The sequence below is a fragment of the Ceratotherium simum genome, chromosome 34 (assembly GCF_057802395.1).
Source record: "Ceratotherium simum simum isolate JZ-2026a chromosome 34, ASM5780239v1, whole genome shotgun sequence".
Classification (NCBI taxonomy): domain Eukaryota; kingdom Metazoa; phylum Chordata; class Mammalia; order Perissodactyla; family Rhinocerotidae; genus Ceratotherium; species Ceratotherium simum.
Window position 1 is genome coordinate 17,769,702 of NC_141933.1, and position 19,683 is coordinate 17,789,384.

At 33.6% G+C, this 19,683-nt stretch overlaps 3 protein-coding genes across 3 annotated transcripts in view; 1 reads left to right on the forward strand and 2 right to left on the reverse strand.

Annotated features, from left to right (window-relative positions):
• LOC101407136 (olfactory receptor 5AP2) overlaps positions 1-19,683 on the forward strand; it is a 508,331-nt gene that overhangs the window by 265,599 nt on the left and 223,049 nt on the right. The window lies entirely within an intron of this gene.
• LOC101397398 (olfactory receptor 8H1-like) lies at positions 8,847-10,005 on the reverse strand. The gene has a single exon (XM_004443842.3). The coding sequence runs from the start codon at positions 9,994-9,996 to the stop codon at positions 9,049-9,051; it is 948 nt and encodes a 315-aa protein (XP_004443899.2). The 5' UTR covers positions 9,997-10,005; the 3' UTR covers positions 8,847-9,048.
• On the reverse strand, positions 16,544-17,476 carry LOC101390969 (olfactory receptor 8I2-like). The gene has a single exon (XM_087423264.1). It carries the CDS (start codon positions 17,474-17,476, stop codon positions 16,544-16,546), a length of 933 nt encoding a protein of 310 aa, XP_087279390.1.

The following is a 19,683-nucleotide window of genomic DNA, read 5'->3' on the forward strand; positions in this document are numbered from 1 at the left end:
TTCTTGGACTCCTACCTCTCTGTGATGCCCTTGAAGATGCCGCCTGTCCTCAGGGCCCAGGCCCAAGAACCAGGGTACAGAAGAGAGTCTCTCCTATGCTCATGTTAGCCCTGCCTCCAGCAGACCTCATTTTCACGGCAAAGACGTGTCACGTCTCCTTCAAAGTTAATTATACGTGGTTGTATTTTCCTTCTTTCCGTCCTTCCTTCCTTTCATTATCATTAATATTTTTTTGAGTGTGAAATACCTTTAGTTGCAATAGGACAATCTCTTTAACACACAGAGTATAACCTAAGGACATTTCCGTAAAGTAAGATTATTAAGTATAAATAACACCTCAACATTACAAATATAGAACATCTCTAATCACAATACATTCCTCTCATAATTTTTCTGCCTTTCTTTTCTGCTGTTTGAAAGGCTCTCCACACTGCTACTCACATGATTCCTTCCTTCAAATGTTACCTCTTAGTCAGGATCTCATTGGCTACATTATGATAATGCAATTTACCACCTTTACATCTCCTCACATTCCTTCTTTATTAAATGCACCCATTGTACTTTTCACTATTTTATATGATATGAATTTTAATTTATATATGATTTATCGTCTAATCTATTTTCCAGAGTCTAGAACAATGTCTGACACATATTGTTACTCATAAATATTCTCTCAATGAATAAATATCATAGATAGAAAACTAGGAAAACAGTTTATTTAATTTAATTAAAGGACACGTAAACAAATAGCATTTTCTGTTCAAATATTAGTTGTTTAGAATTTCTAGTTTATTCTTTCCTTTTAAAATTTTTCTTCATCCTTCTATTAGCCTATTTTGTTATTCTTTTCTAGCTGTCTCAATTGGATATGGATTTTCCAATGAACACCGTGTGAGCGGCATCCCACATTTTTTAATATGTCATATTTTCATTATCAATGTATCTGTTTTTTTCCTTATTTCTCTTTAACTTAGGAGTTATTTAATAACTTATTTGAAAATATCTAACTGGAATAGTTAGAGAGTTTATTTTTATTTGTTATTCATTTCTTAAGAGAATAAAATTTTTAAATATTCTATATTCAGATCTTGTTTTCACTAATATACGGCTGCACATACATTTGAAAGGAAGGAGAACTCTCTTTTGTTTCTGGACAAAGCTTAATGCACTCTAATCTATAAAAATAATCTTATTGAATGTGTACTTTAAGTCTTTATGTTGTATTCAATATTTTCTTGACTAAAAATGTTTAATAGAGATGTATTAGGTTTTCCTAATGTTAGTATGATTCTGTGTACTTCTCTCTTTGCATTTTCTGTATGAGAAGTTTTCAACTTGAGAATATTTGTTGCTATGTTACTGTTTGCATAGGTAACACTTTTGAGTCTTTGTTGTGAGTTAAAGTCTGTCAATACAAAGTATACCTTTATGTTTACTTTGATACTCCTGCATTTGATATTCCTGCATTCTGTATTTCTTGACATTAAAATTACAGCCAATGCTCTCTTCGCATGGGTATTGCCTAAGTGTACATCTGCCTATACTTTTATTTTTAACTTTCTGCGACAATTTGTAATGTATTTAGCTTTAAAAAACTATACTGAAAGTCTTTTCTTTTTAAAGGTGTATTAGATGCGTTTACAATTGTCGCTAAACATAGATTAGTTTAGCTTTGTCCTAATGTTCATGTTACAAACATGTATCATACACACATATGCATTTAGATGTACATATGTGCCTACATACGCAGCCACACACACACACACAAACATATATGAAGTTTTTCCCTTTGTGGTCTGTCTTCATCACTCCTTACACCATTATTTATTTATTTTTAAAATGTTTTTGTTTTTTAGGAATACATTTAGCTTTAAAGGTTCTCTCTGTATTATCTCCATTGTCCCTACGTTTTTAGATGCAACCTCTTGGTTTCCTACTGTGAGAAACGTTGGCGTTGGCGACTGACGCTCAGTCTGGCTGCTTTCATCTGACATTCATGTTCCTCCCTTGTTGTGTTTCCTTGTCTCCACTTTATCCTGCCGTGAAGTACAGTGAAAAACACGATAAGGGCTGTTTCACTAGCCCTTAAAAGTAACAAGATCTTTTGGTCTGGTTTTGTATAAGGAAATATTAACCTTAACAAATGTAATGTAGTATCGATCGTTCCTTGTCGGCTTACCCAGAACACATTATATCTTTTCAATAGGAAGTTTCAAGTGTTCTTTAATTTCAGGGGAAAAATCTGCATTACAGTTTGTGATACCTTTTCTATTTCTTTGGCTTGGTTTTCTTCTTTGAAGGAACAAATTATATGCTTGTCCTGTCTTCTTTGTCTTTATATTCTTCCTTTATTCTGTTTTCCTTACTGTGTTTTTATGGGATCTAGTCACTTTTTAAAAATTTTTCACATGACTTTTTTCTTTATCTAATGTAAATAATATTTTTTTTAATTTTTTAAAATTTATTTATTTCCCCCAAAGCCCCAGTAGATAGTTGTATGTGATAGTTGCACATCCTTCTAGTTGCTGTATGTGGGACGTGGCCTCAGCATGGCCAGATAAGCGGTGCATCGGTGCACGCCTGGGATCCGAACCAGGCCACCAGCAGCAGAGCGCGCACACTTAACTGCTAAGCCACGGGGCCAACCCTAATGTAAATAATATTTAAAGATATATACTGGCAGGAACTTTCTTCAGAAATAATTTACATACTATAAATATCACCTGTTCAAAATATATAATTCATTGTGTTTAGTAAGTTTAAAGCACTGTGCATTTTCATCACTCCTAAAAGAAACGTCGTAGCAGCTAGCAGACATTCCCCATTGTCCCACTTCCAAATCTAGGAACCACTAGAGAGTCTTTATAGATTTTCTCTCTCTCTAGATTTGTCCATTTTGGACAGTTCATGTGAATCATATCATACAATACGTTGTGTTTTGTGACTGACTTATTTGCTTAGAATAATGTTTTTAGGTCCATCCATGTTGTAGGGTGTATAAGTACTTCATCGCTTTTTATTGCCATACTATATTCCATTGCATGGATATTCCACATTTGTTTATCCATTCATCAGTTGATGGTCACTTGGATTTTTGCTCTTTGCCTAGGATCATAATACTTATGAACATTCTCACGCAGGTGTTTAAGTAAACATACGTTTTCAGTTATCTTGGGTAGAAACTGAGGAATGGGCTCAGGCCCAGATGGTTTCACTAGTGAATTCCACCAAACATTTAAAAAGAATCAATACCAATCCTTCACAAACTCTTCCAAAAAACCCATCAACTCATTCTATGAAGTCAGTGTTACCCTGACAAAACCAGACAAAGACACCACAAGAAAAGAAAACCAATGGTAAATGGACTAATAACTCTTGACTATAGATGTAAAAATACTCAACAAAATGCTCACAAATCAAATTTAGCAATACAGGAAAAAGAGTATTCAGTGGTCCATTCACTTTCGTGCTACTTCTACATTAGTGTTCGTTTCTGCAATGATTTGGTCCCCAACTCTTTCTTGAACTCAAGCAACTCTTTTTATGAAATCTCAATTTTTTTACATGTACACATTCTGATATTCTCTATATTTTACATATACTCTTATCAATATATTTCAGACTTTTCTTAATTAGTGTGTTTGCCCTATGATATATTTTTATGATATACTTTTATTACCGATGAATATTTTAAAAATATTTCTCCTTTTTTAACATAATCTTTTTGAATAGATGGGGTTTCTTTGGAAACTTATTCTCTCCTTCACACTTAAATGAAATAAATACACATACACTTAGAATTATTATTTTTTTTATTTGGGGGCAAGGTTGTGCCTGTGCATCTTTCTTAGCTTTACACCTAGAGGGTTTTAATCTCTGTTGTTAACACAGTTTTTGTTTTGATGTTGCTGTTGTTGTTGATCTTTGTATGTTTTTAAGGGCATTCTTTAATCACATACACATGTGTGCATGCACACACACTGAAATAATTTTTAACCAGCAGAGTTGTGCCTCAACAATTTTCTAGGCAAAAGAAATATGATAACAGAAGGAAATATGGATCTACACAAAGAAACAAATAACACCAAAAATGTGAAAATGAAGTTAAATGTAGCCAATATTGGATTTTTAATTTTAATTTCTTTAAAAAATAAATGACTAAAATCAAACTATGCTGATGCATTATGAGTTTAAACCATACACAAAAGTAAATATAAGACAAAAATAGCACAAAGAATGGGAGAGAAGAATTGGGTCTTTACTACTTTTAATATATGATTCTTATATTACATGTTATGCTGCAATATTATTTTAGGTCTACTATGATATACTAAACATGCATATTATAATTCATATGGTCACCACTGAGAAGAGAGAAGACACACATTACCAATATCAGAAATAAAAGAAGAGATATCGTTTGGTCCCCACACACATTAAAAGGATAATACAATATTATAAACAACTCTTTGTTAATAATTCTGCTAATTAAATGAAATGTACAACTGGTTAAAGATGCTCACATCAAAAGAAATGGGTGACATGAATAGTCCTATATCTATTAAATAAATTGAATTATTCCTTATAAATCATCTGTACGAATAAAACTTGGGAATTGTTTTTCCAGTGTGAAGATCTCACCTTTTTCTCAGCCTGGAATGTGCACAGAGCGCTGGGTGAAGCCTCTTCAATGATGCAGAAGAGGACAACATCTGAGAGACAATAGGTCAATAACACAGAAGAAACCTGGGTCCCTGGATTACCTTGTAAAAACAGGCCATCCACAAACCCTAGTCAGCTAAACTCTGCAAGGTTATGACCAAGGAGACGTTTTTCTTTGTTGAGACACTCTGTTTTTGAATCCCTTTGTTACACCAGGACAGCCTGTACCCCGAGTAATACAGATTCTCTACCCAGAACAATACCATTACATAATAAATTGTTCTTTCTTTAACATAATCATTCTTGTGGTAAATAGAGCTGTCCCTGTGTGTTTGAGAAGATTTAGCTAGTGTCGCCAAAATCACATTGTCCTCTCTCAGCAGCTCTAGAGAATGTCTGCCAGCAACACGCATCTTTGAACAGCCCCCGGGAATTTATTTAATACTTTCCTTAATATAATAATAAATTCGATTTTTTCAACTCTGATAATAGTGGTATAATTTTGTAGAAAAAAGTCCTATCGTAGAGTGGTGACTGAAAATATGAACTCTAGAGTTAGACTGTCTGGGTCGGAACTTGTTCTTTAACTGCTAGAATGACCATGAACCGGTTATTAACTTGTCTGTATCTGAGATTTAGCATCTGTAAAATTCAGCTTTCAGATACATTTATTGAGGCACTGTTCTAGGTGCTGGGGGTACAACACTGAACAAAGCAAGCAAAAATCCTATGTTTATTGAGCTTACATAGGGGGACAGACGAGAGACAAAAGGCATGAGCTAAATATATAAATGTTAGATGGAGATAACTGTTATGGAAAACAAAGCATTAAGGAGGGATAGGAACAGGTACAATTTTAAATAAGGTGGTAAGGATGTTCTTATTAAGAAGAGAGAAAAAAAAAAACTTCATGCAGTTATCTACAAAAACGAAATTTCAGGATGAAGAAGAGAAAATGGAAAAATTTCAAGCAGCATCAGGACTAATGTGTACAGGAAGTTAGGAGATCATGTGGTTGAAACAAAGTAAGCATGACAAATAGAATAACAAGGAATGAGTTCATAGAGGTGAGGAGTAAGGTCAAGATCCTTTTGGACCAGTGAGCTCTTAGAAAGGTTTTGGGTTTTGCGCCAATGAGAAGTCTTTTAGGATCTGTGAAGAAAGTGATATGATCCAACCCCCTTAACAGTGTCCCTCTGGCTCTTTCACGGAGATTAGATTCAAGAAGAATAAAGCCAAAACAGAAAGACAAGCTAGGTGCCTGCAACAATAATTCTAGGACTGAGATGGTGGTTCCTTGGGTCAGGGTGGAAGCAGAGAAGGTATTAAGAAGTAGTCAGACTCTAAATATATTCTGTATTTAGAATCATCATAATATACTGATGGATTGGATATGAGATATATGAAATAAAAAGAAAATTCCAGAATCAGTCTAAAGTTTTTGCTTGAAAAAGTAGAAAGATGGCTTACCAATATGTGAGATTAACCTGTAGATATTGCTAGTACCTAGCCAAAAGTTATCTTGTGAAGATAAACTATGTTAATTATGTATCTAAAGTCCTTTGAATATTGTCTGACACATGGCAGTGCTCAGCAAAATAAGTTATGACCATTATATCTATCAATTATTTGGAAGAAAACACAGCTGGTCACATTTTGGGTATACTCTATTCATGTCTTATTTCCTATATTTACATTAAATAGTATTTTGACACGGCACGATTAACAAGAAGATTATGTTATATTATTTCAGACCACGTCTTACATAAAATACGATGCGCACTATTATAAAAAGGAAATTGCAGGGCAAATGCAAGTAGTCTAAATCTTTCTTTTTGCCCATAGATCATATTACATGTTTGTAATAACATTATGTACGTGTTTTCTAAACTATATTATAAAGAGGATAGGGTAGTCTTAATTTAATTCAATTAGCATTTCCTCAACTTAAGTGTTATTACAAAATCATAGAATCTGTCCATCATCTTTGCCAACACAAACCAACAGGATACTTTCCTAATCATAGAAATAGACATATATTAAAACGGGGTAAAAAACTAGTTTATAAAATAGATTGTAAAAATGAAAAGAGCCTGTAAATATATGAAACGACACAATGCTTATTCAAGATAACAGATGAGCCAAAAAAGCATATTATTAAACAATAAATGTTTATCAAATACTTATCTCTAATTGCAAACAAAAACAAACAGCAATAAATGTAAATACAGAGTCTGGACAACATGGATATCAAAGCAAAAATAAGTCATAATTTAAAATGGCATTGGTATATAAGGAAATTTTTAAATACAGTAGAGGAAAATAATGCACATTGAAAAGATTGAATAAGTTAGCTGACAGTTTTGAATTAGGGAAAAATTTTTAGCCTTTTAACTCCTAAACTGGGTAATGTAGAGGACTGCAGACAGCTACGTAGCAATCATTTGAAATGTTATTTCATACATTTAAAAATATAGGAAAAATAATCAAATATAATTTTACATAGAAAATAATACAAATTTCAAAAAAAATAAAAATTTTATTATTATTGCTTGAATGAAAACAATCTATCTAGTTACAAATTTTAACCTATGAAATCACATACTTGGAAAATGGAGAAATTCATTCTTAACCTTTAACTAGCAGAGAAAATTAAAACTGTAATTCCAGATTATGTAGAGAAAAAAATAAAAAATAAAATAAATTGTAGCATTCTACCTGACTGCAGTTTACAGGTTGCTACAAAATCTGAATTCATTTCAATTCTTAGCTTTACAACTTGTCTCTGTTAAAAAATTTAAAGCAAATAAGTCAAGCATTTAATTCAAGAATTTATTTTTAATGACCATAATAAACCAATAGAAATAAAGAGAAAGGCAATGATTTTTTTTAAAACACACAGAATTTCAACAAAGAAGCAGTTTACTGAAGCTCGTTGACACATCACAGGAAGATACGGTTTTAAAATGTTCAGCAAATAACCACCAAAGAGGTATCACTGAAAGCCAATTTTTAACTTAATGAATTTACAACATTTCAGGTCCAAAGCATTACAAGATGAGAATCTTGATTTTTCTCGTGTATCAACAAAACATTCATCTCACAGATTTCAATGATATTATCAAAGGTTGAGCTTATACGTGTATAGAGAAAGCTACAGAAAAGTACACAGAAAACAACAGAAATTTTGCTTATATATGTAATATATGCACATACATACATTAACTATTGATCTAGAAGAACACATATCAAACTGTTAACAATTGTTACAATATTTTTATCTCCTTAATTTTTTCAATATTACTCAAATTTTCTCAAGTTAATATAAGCCATTCAAAATCCAAAATTGTGGAGTGCTGAGTTTTTCCTTAGCTGTTTGTGTGTTTGTCAATTAAATTAACCAAAATAATTTATAAAACATAAGTGAGTATTCTTTAAGAAAAAGCCATTGTGCATTAAAAATATTTCAGGAATGGACGTCTTCTAATAACAATGGCCAGAATTTATTAGTACTGCCTTAGATTCTTCACATCCATCATCTGATTTAAACTTTACAAAAAGTCTATGGACCTGGTGTTATTATTTATCTTGTGCAGTTGAGGAAACTGAGGCTTAACGTTTCAGTGACTTATGAAGGGTTATACAGCTAAAAGTGTAGTAGATCTAGAATCTAAATCGCAGAATATTTCGTTCCAAAGAAAATGCTTGTAATCAGTGTGCTATGTTTCTTCTCTATATAATAAATAAATGGTTTCATTGTGCCCAAAATGGATCTCATTTCCATAATAAAATTCTCTGAAGTTGGAGTATGCATGGGAATTTGTATCACATAGTTTAAAAGATGACAATATTGTCTCATTTTGGGCATCAAATGCCCTTAACAACATATATATCAACAATAAACAAACACATAGAGACAGAGATTGGATTGGTGGTTACCAGAGGGGAAGGGGGTAGGGAGGAGGGCAAAAGGGATAATTCGGCACATGTGTATGGTGATGGGGTGTAATTAGTATGTGGGTGGTGAACACGATGTAATCTATGCAGAAATAGAAATATAATGATGTACACCTGAAATTTATACAATGTTATAAACCAATGTTACTGCAATAAACAAAAAATTTTTTTAAATTAATTAATTAATTAATTAATTAATTAATTTATTTATTATATATTTAGACCATAGGTTTAACATGTGGTTTCCAATTACAATACAGATTTCTAAAGACATATTCCTGGAAATGTCCAAGATTATGTTTGGTCAAAGAAAGGATGGTTTAACAAAAATACAAACAAATTAAAGCATTTAATTGTTTTTGGAGAGAGACCAAGGAGATACCCTATAGGGAAGGAAGAAAAGATGATCTTAAAAGTTTAGCATCACTGTTATTTTAATTGCCTGCGGTCCTCTCTCTTCTGCACAGCTCTAGTGAGAGCATTTTTCACTTCTTTATTCCTAAGACTATAAATGAGTGGATTCAGCATGGGGATCACAATAGTATAGAAAACAGAAGCCACTTGATCCTTTCCCAATGAGTAGGACTTACTTGGTTTTAAATAAGTAAAAATCATAGTGCCATAAAAGATGACGACTCCTAGGAGATGGGAGGCACAAGTAGAGAAGGCTTTTCGCTTTCCTGAAGTGGAAGTAATTTTCAGGATAGTAGACAGAATGGACACATAGGACACAGATATTGTGAGAAGAGACACCATTAGGGTAGAGCCAGCGACAATGAATATCATGATTTCGATGTCCTGTGTGTCAGTACAGGACAGGGCTAAAATTGGGGATGTGTCACAGAAAAAGTGATGGATTACACTGGAGTTGCAGAAATGCAACCTGCTCATGCAAAGTACATTGACAAAGGAGTCTGTAAAGCCAATCAAATAGGACCCAAAGACCAGGGAGCAGCAGAGTCTTGTAGACATCACGACTGGGTAGTGTAGAGGATCGCAGATAGCTACATAGCGATCATAGGCCATTGAAGATAGAAGAAAACATTCAGTGGCACCCAAGAAGACAAAAAAGTACATCTGGGTGAAGCAGCTCATGTATGAAATATACTTGGTGGAAGTCACTATGTTTTCTAAGGTTTTAGGTGTGATGACGGTTGAGTAACTGAGGTCAAGAAATGACAGGTGACTGAGGAAAAAATACATGGGGATGTGAAGCTGGAGATCCAGGCGGATTATCAATATCATCCCCACATTCCCCAGCACAGTCATCAGGTACATCAGGAGAAACAGCAGAAAGAGAACCAGCTGGACCTCTTCAGAATCTGTCAATCCCATCAGGATGAAGTCAGGCACATCTGTATTAGTCCTTCTATTCATTGTGTTCAGCTGCTTTAAACTGCTGAGAAATCAAAGTTGATACTTAGCAGGAATGACTTCAGAATATTTGTGTTAGCATGAATGGCCTGGTATATTTACATTAGTTTAACGTTTCAGAAATTGATAATGAATGGTTTACAAAATATGGTGGAAAAAAATTTGTGAAATATAGAAATAGATATAAATTGATATTTGGACATGATATAATAAAAGCTAACATCACATAATTAGAATAAATCTGACACTGTTCTAAATGCTTCTCTTTATTAATGTATTTAATACATATAAGAATATTATACCATAGATGCTACTATTAGTTAGTTTTTAGATGAGAAAAAGGGGATAGTTTAAATAACTTATCCAGAGTCAGAGCCATTAAATGTTTGCTCTGTGATTCTACCAAGACAGATTGACTCCAGAATGAATGCTCATAATACTATACTCCTGTTTATAATTAATTTCAGTAAACCTGAGAAAATATACTAGATATATACTAAACAATGATCAGTTTTAATGCATCATTTACTCTCCTTTTGCTTCCAATACTATTTAATACTAATGATAAATAAATTTCAACCTTAGCAGGATATATTAAAATTATAAACCACATGTTAGTATTAATTTCCAAAAGATATGATGTTTTCCTAACTTGACCACTCAAAATCAAATTTCTTCCAAAAATCATATTTCTAAAATATGTACATTGCCTATAGATCCTGATTCTATCAACTCTATACTTCTGTTTCTGCAAATCCTGACATTACTTAGCGTAAGGTTTAAATGATACCTGTATGCATACTCTTCTGATAATGCCACTATTTTACTTGATCCTAGCTAAAACCCTGTAATTTTGAGAGAAATACTTACTGTGAGCCAAAGTTCATGAAAAAAAACTGTCTTCCAGTGTCATCTGTCTAAAAATTTCTCAACCTCAAATTGTTCTCACAAATAAAATATGAAAATCATTTGAGTCGAAAATCTCTGTAATATAATATTTGGATTTTTTGAGATAAATTCTTTGTAAATTTTAGTGCATTCATTTTTGTTTTATTTTGAGGGAAAAACAAATCAATCCAGAAATTTTGTTCAGATCCCAATCAAATGGAAAATTTGCCAGGAAGTTATGTCTAAAAAGAATATCAGAGAGCTACTGTGAGCGTAAGCAGAGCAGAGTGTGCCTTGACTCTCATCCTAATAATTCCAGGGCACTTCATATATAGGGGACTGATGATACTGCAACATTTGCTCATCCCTGGGGACCAGTTTCAAAGGAAGATTGCTGGGCATGTTTCCAAGGACAAATGTTCAAGGACTAATGCAGATATGTGAGGTTTTGAGAAAACAGTTTTCTTTTCCCTTAGCAGCCACACAATGAAGAGCCTGATGGATTGGTATTCATTTGGATGCTCTAAATTTTTGACTGAGGTGTTGGAGATGCTATTTATAGAGAAATACTTCATCACTCTATGACTGAAACTATCAGGAATGGAAGGATACATTTTCACAATGAAACATTTTTATATTTAAAAATGTGATACTCTCATAGGAGTAACATATTCATTAGAAAAAATGTAGAATTCAACAAAATTCAAAGAACAAAACGAAAACAATTCAAAACTGTTGGAACATTTTGGTCAATTTTCTCAATTATTTTCTTTTGTTCACAGGATGCTTATTTGCGTACCTATAGATTTGCATAATTATTAGTCTACTCCATACTCAGTATCCAATCTTCATCTTATGACTAAAATTTCATCATATACCATGATCAATGCTATATTATCCTTTGATAAAACCCACAGTTTTATGTATTACACATTGACTGGTACCCCATAACTAACTTTTTCTAGAAGTGTTCATTAAATGATAAATAGGTATTTTGAGTTGTCACAAGGAAAAAGCGGTGCAGGCTCTCCATTCTGGTTTGACAGTCATTTGATTCATCAACATAGCAATATTTCTGCAATTTGTTTTACTATTTTAACATACTTGTTTTTTATTTTGTAAAAGAAAAATGAAAGCAGGGGGGCAAAATCAGCACTAAGACTACCAAACATTTTCTAGTTAATTTAGTGGTCAAAAACTCACTTCTGTGTATATTCAGGTCAAATATTTTCTTAAGTGTGAATGAAAAGAAATTAAAATATGAAAAGAAAGCTGCAATGTTTTATTGAGGATTATTTGGCCAAGATGAGGAAGCAAAGGAAGAATCTGAAAAGGGACAGACTGAGAATCAGATTAAAATACTCTTGTGAATCTTGCATTAATTTTTGATAATGAAATCAATTTTCATGTACATTTAGAAGTAATTTTTACAGGAAAGTCTGTTCTTACTCCAGAATTTCAGGAGATAATTTGTTGATGTGGATAAAGGAGCTACTTTTGTATTATTAAATCTTCAATGAACTTTGGAGGGGCAATTCTTCTAGGCATCCAAAATTTAGTGCTGCTAAGACAAGGTTATTTGGAGATTAAAAAGCCAGCACAAACTTATTTGACAATAGGTAATCTTGGGAGTTAAACCAAACAAGAGACTAACGGCAATCTTCAAGGTAAATTCCACCTCAGTGGGCCTCGTGATTGCAAAATTATCAGGAGCAAGTTTTTCTTGCTCAATATTTTCCCAACACTGAAACCCATTTTGTTCACATTTAGTGTTGTTTATGATTTCAGGGCTAATTTTGTACCATTTGTTGTCACAGCAGAAACCAAAGTCTGATCAGAGGTTTTAAATCTCATTTGATTTAATGATGATAAATTTCCACTCCCTAGCTCATTATAGTTTAAACTATGCTTGCTATATATATATATATTTCTCTCTCTCTCTCTTCTGGATTATTCTAGCTATTTTTTTTTTAATTTCCTTCTTCCTTGACTCATGAAAGAATAGCTCTTTTGTCGTTTTTGGAATAAATGCTGTTCAATAATTTTTTGCTTTCCAATTTATTAACTGTTACCTAAGTTTTATCATTTTATTTCCCCTACTTTATTAGATTTGTGAGAGTGGAAAAATACAAATTTTCCATCTACTCTTCTAGGTTCTTGACTGAGACCCCTGTAATAAAAAACAGATTAATAGGAGAAAACCAAACACAAGTTTAATAACATGTATGCCTCCTGTATACATGAGAGATACCCAGGAAAACAGTAACTCCCCAAAATGACCCAAGCCACCACCTTAAATACCACCTCCAACTAAACGCAAAAGAAGATGTTGGGGGGAGGGGACCACTTATATAAGGTTACTAGGAAAAGCACAGTAAAGAAGGGTATGATCCTTATGCAGATTTAAATCCATGTCTTCCCCACTGATAAGAGTTCTAGAGGTTTAGTCATCCTCCTCTTCCTGGTACTGAGTGCGAGACATCCTTACAAATGGAGATTTCCCTTTAAAATGTCTCCTACAAACAAGTAACTTTTACTAGCTATTATTAGATATCTTCTCTACCCATCCCCCCACATCCATATTTTGAAAGGCAAATATCATGTGCAAAATCTTAACTTTTTCTACACTACTTTCTCCAATTATCAAGTAATAATTTGCAATTCATTTCTGAATGGACCTTTAATCTTTGTGTATGGGCGTGAGTGTGAGTCTGACTCTATATGATATCAAAGTCAATTTCATTCAATTTATTTTATTTTCATTGAATAATTGTTCTTCAGGAATCCCTGCGATACTTCTTGAAAATAAAACAAGTTAAGAAAAATAAACTTTTTAAAAAATTTTGATGGAAAACGTATCTGAAAGGTGGTGAAATAGAATGTAAACTCAAAGAATACAGATGGTTCACAGGAACATTACAAAGGCACCACAGATTTAACAGACAGGAAAAAAAAAACTGTGTCTTTATTTTGAAGACTGACACATCAAACATTTTAAATTGAATGTCTTTTTTCAGCATAGTAAAAGAAGAAGGTATTTGGCAAATTTCACATACTATGATCACTTCTGGGACACAGTCACAAATACTATGGTGTTGATCATCTGGATTGGTCAAAGTTCTGGGAGAGTCCAGTAGAAAGAATACAGAAGAAAAGGCAAAAGTATTCAAAGCCCATTCTGGAAAAATGTGTATCACCGGGTCTAGAGGGAAGTTACAGAAAGAGCATCTAGAAGAGAGAAGGATGGGAGATATAGGAGGGACAAATACGAAGAGAATATTGAAAAATATATATAGACATTTAATCATAACTTTGGACAAATAAAATATATTACTACTGCTTATGGTGAGCAAGAAAAGTGTGGCATGTTTCTGCTCCTAGAAACAGGCCAGGAAGAAAACATTAACAACTTAAAAAGAACAGTTAGATAAGTCATTTTATTAATACTAAAGATTAAGTCTTGAATTATCTATACACGAATACATATTCAATGCAAGTGAAAATAAAAATAATACATACAATTAGAACCAGGGTAAATAAAAATAATGTGCAAAGGTCATGATGTTTCACACAAGTAAAAAAAAAAATGAGCATTGTATTTAGAACACATGAATGAAAATCCTCGTACAAAGAGAAAAATAAAGGAAATATAATCAGTTTAATAGTTCTCAATGATGATTCTGAGAAATCTTCAGAGGAACCAATCTCCTTCAGACACTGTGCTTAGAAGGAAAAAAATCTCGTGAAGGCTTAATAAAAGGGAATGAGTGGTGAGAAAGGCAATACTCTCAATATGTCCCTAAAATAATGCAGAGTGTGTTTCATAAGTTGTCACTGATAATAGTTTATAATGTAAAATATTATATTGTACAATGATGTCTGCAGGAGCCAGACCCCAGTAATATAGATCAGAGAAGAAAATTAGAAATCTAAAAACCAAATATATACATATACACATGCAGATCTCTGCACATGAGGTACTTTCAGCCACTCCCAAGGCTGAAGACTGACTCTCTTTATAGGACGTTTGTTTGTGATGTGTGATATATGAGAATGCCTAACCAATAGAGTCCAATTATTTAAAATCATATATACAATGTATAATTCTGTGTATCCTTAATTCCATATTCTAATCATTTAGGAAAACATCATTTTTAAAGGAATATATCTGTTAATTGCCACACCATTTTTAACATATAAGTAAGAAATGTTTTTGAACAATTCTAGAAATAGAATTTTCAACTAAACTAATATTTTTTGAATGCCAATATGCACACAATCGTCCAAACACCAAAGAAAGATACAAACATGGGTAAGGTGGCTTACTCCTTGCCCTTAATGAGTTCATCACTGGCCTTTCGCAAGAAACAAAAAGCAAATAAAATATTTACTCACACATTTTGTATGTAACACATTTGCTAGATGCTGTGAGAGCACAAATAGGAATAAGTAAACCCCTCTCAAAGACCTTACAATCTTGATGGAGAAAGAGAAATATTATAAACACATACATTGTCTTTTAACAGCACCTCATCAAAGTAGTCTTCAGTTCCTTTCAATATACATTTTAAATAAGATTGCCTAACTCCTCTGATTTCTACTCAGTGATTCATTCATGGTAATAACATTATTGAGGGATACATCTTTTCCAGGGGGTCATTTTGTAACAATGACTGGGAGAGTTCTTTAAACAACGTTTACATTAAAGTTTCTTTTCAAGGAAAGATAAAACGAAAACCCAGAGTCTCCTTGTAATACTATAGACTTAACAAAGTCTTTCTGCCTGATTTGGAGAAATGAGAATCTCTATATACACCTCCAAAATGACTCAGGAATTGTGGTACAGCTAGTGCTTCATTTATCTACACACACACATGCGCACACATTTAAAGTTTATGAGGCCTTTGAATTTAGGGAGGCACATTACGGTTTTGTAGAAAATAAAGTGCTGTTTTTGATGGAAAATATACTTCACTTCATAAACACACCACTTTCCTATGTAATTTAAGATCATGTTTCCTAGATAAATGATCAAAATTTTAACTTTTATGGCAAAACGAATCCACATTACCCAGAGATTTCTCTATACTCCCTGATGTCGGTTGACTTCATTAGTCTTTGCCTCTCACTGAAATGACCTCAATCCCCCACCCTTCCCTCTGTGGCTTATATTTGCTTTTGTTACTTCTGTACTCTTCCCTTTGCTCTCAGGCTAGCAGCTACCATTTCTTGTTAATAACATTTAAGAGTCATAATCTCTCAATCTACTAATTTTCTACTTTCAATTTTTTGATGGTTGAGAAAGCAGAATGTCAAACCATATGAAAAGTCCATTTAATAATTGTTTAGTATGTTTCAGTATGATGGTGTGATCACACAAAGATGTTCAGGGTGGATTCAGTCACTGGTCAGATGCCTCTTTACTTACGTGTGGGTGTCTATGTCTGAATAATTTATGTACTGAACTGAACTCTTAATACGAAGATCAGTATTCCACATAGACGAATAAAGTAATAATTCACCTCCCAAATTTCAAGACTCTAAGTTATCATTTAGTTTGTGTTATGCCTTTTGAGTTTACTCTACTATTTTCCTAATTGTTGGAGCAATTGAATGCCTGAAAGCATCCAGGTTTGTTTTAATTGTAACAAGCATAGATTTGTCATGGAAAAGGTTTTCTGTGTATGATTCTCAGGAGAGCATTTTTTACATCTTTCTTCCTCAGACTATAGATCAGTGGATTCAGCATTGGAATGACAATGCTATAGAAGATAGATGCCACCTGTGCCTTGCTCAGAGAGGATGTGTTATCAGGCTGCGAATATGTAAAAATCAGGGAACCATGGAAGACAGTTACACCCATGAGATGGGATGCACAGGTGGAAAATGCCTTCTGTCTGCCTGCTGCAGACGGGATCCTCAGGATGGCTGAGATGATGGCAATGTAAGTGACTGTGATGATGAGGAGAGAACTAAGAAGAGTGAACCCAGCGAAAACAAAGATCACCATTTCTGTGCTGAATGCATCTACACAGGACAGGGCCAAAAGACCTGTGGTGTCACAGAAGAAATGATTGATGCTGAAGTCACAGAATGACAAACTGCTTATCACACTGGTGGATATCAGAGAATTTGTAAAGCCTATCATATACGGCATTATACCCAGCCAGTTACACACTTTCTGGGACATAACCATTGAATACAGTAAGGGATTGCAGATTGCTACATAGCGGTCATAGGCCATTGATCCCAGAAGAAAACATTCACTACACACCAAACCCACAAAAAAGTATATTTGAACAAAGCAGCCAACAAAGGAGATGGTTTTCTGATCAGATGGGAAATTTACCAGTGCCTTGGGTGTTACAGTAGAGGAATAAAATACATCAGTGAATGCTAAATTGCTAAGAAAAAAGTACATAGATGTGTGAAGGTGAAAGTCAATCCTGATTAGCATGATTAGTCCGAGGTTCCCCAAAACAGTGAACAGACAAATAAAGATAAACATCAAGAAAAGGCTCACTTGTATTTCGGGGCGATTTGTGAATCCAAAGAGGATGAAGAGAGTCACCTCAGTGAAATTGTTCTCAGCCATTTTATCAACTCAGGCCCTTGACTTACCTGCTGGATAACAATAATAGAAGTTAGAGAAGGATTCAAGTCTAAAGACCTAATAATCAAAATTGAGTTAGACTCCAATCATGAGAGAGCAACAGATGGAAAGCAAATATTTAATGACTTCAAGTTAATTGAGAATTTATATACAATTTTCTTTTTTTAATAGAACTGACAGACACTAATACAAAAATTCAGAATTCACAATTGTATGGAATTGGTAGCAATCCAAAAGATATCTGGAAAGATTTTTGAAGAGATTCCTCCTGAAATATGCCATCTTTTACCCCAGTCTATTATTGGGCCCAAAATCATATACTTAGAAACTTCTCTAGAGTTATAGAGTTACTCTTAGTTACAGAGTTACTCTTAGAAAATATAAAGTTGATTTAGGAAAGGAAGGTCTATAATTTGTAAATTTAACGATATCCGTGTTGCAGTCTTAATTTTTCAACATCTAACAGTTACTTTACAGGGTTGTTCTACGAGCTTAATAAGATCTTATATGGACACATCTAATAGTTCCTTGGACTCAATAAAGCTTTGCTAAATTATGTAGAAAAAATGTATTAATATGTGTATATATATATATAGAGGGAGGGAGAGAAAGAGAGAGAGAAACACACTGCTTACTTTACATGTTAATGCTAAAATTCTTTATGTATTTTTTTCTGTCACAAGAAAAATAGAAATTTCTTTCTATTGGTGAGCTAAGACCAAATGAGGAACTTAATCTATGACACAGTCAAATTGTTTTGTGTGTGTGGTTAGTGAACATGTTTGTTTCCAATAAAAAGTGTGTGATTTTATATGACATCAGGTGACAGTCAATACATTGCCAAACAGTAGTTTTCAAGTCAATGATAAAAAGGCTACAAACAGTAAAATAAATGTCATTTGTTTGATTTAAAATAAAGAATTAAAATATAAGGTGATCTCACTAGAAATTAGAGAACTTATTTGCTTAATTCAATTGACATAAGCATATGATTAATAAAAACTGAAACTAACATGATATTAATGCAAGTTTGTTTCAGACATTTGACACTACTTGAGTAACCCAGAGACTTGATGTTATATTGAATGTACTTAATCACTCAGTGTCTCCTTTGTTCACAAGTGTTTATATTTATTTACTCATTCACTGATTTAACATGTATTTAGTCACTGAAGGCATTTTATCCCATCTGTCATTGAAGGCACTTCTCTTAAGTCTCCCTGGAAGATGCAGGCATGTAAAAAGAGAAAGTTTCTCAGTGTGAGAATCACCCACACACACAGAGTTATGGAAAGATGAGGATGATAAAACTAGACTTCCCTGGGACTTAGTCATCCAGAGGAAGCCCTTTTCTCTTTCAGCTATCTTCCACCTATGTTCAGGTTTATGACCAGACAACCAGAAGAGAAAACATTGTGCAATATTCACCAAGTTCAACATTAATTTCTGGCGTATAATTATATTTGCCTCATCTGCAATTCTGAATCTCATAAATTCTCAATATAATGGCTTGAATCTGTTATTGTTGTTGTTGCTGCTGCTGCTATTAGCACGGAGCTCTGTTTCCTATATATTAGACCCCTACTAACATTCTGAAGTTGCTGGGCCGGCCCCGCGGCTTAGCGGATAAGTGCTGGCGCTCCGCTGCTGGCGGCCCGGGCCCGGATCCCTGGCGCGCACCGACGCACTGCTTCTCCGGCCATGCTGAGGCCGCGTCCCACATACAGCAACTAGAAGGATGTGCAACTGTGACATACAACTATCTACTGGGGCTTTGGGGGAAAAATAAATAAAATTATAAAAAAAAAAAAATTCTGAAGTTGATGAAAAAAATTTGTAGTTTTAATGAAAATTCTGTTTATTGTGTATATTACATTCCATTGATAGGATAAAAATAAGAACCAAATTAACAAAGTAATTGCTTACATGCCTCCTTGAGAATTAAAATCTAATTTTTTAGCTCAAACCTAGATTCGTATTAGGATTAGTTTTGTTCTTACTGTATTTCTAAAGCAGTCCCATGACAAAGGATTGTCTTCTGAAATCTAGTGTATTAAACAGTCTTCTTATACCAGCATCTCTTCCTCAGACTTATATTGTAACGGAATTGGTCAATTAGCATCTCTGATCTCTTGAGATTTGTATCTTAATTGAACCCCAAGGTCTATTCCTAATTTGGGAATACATCT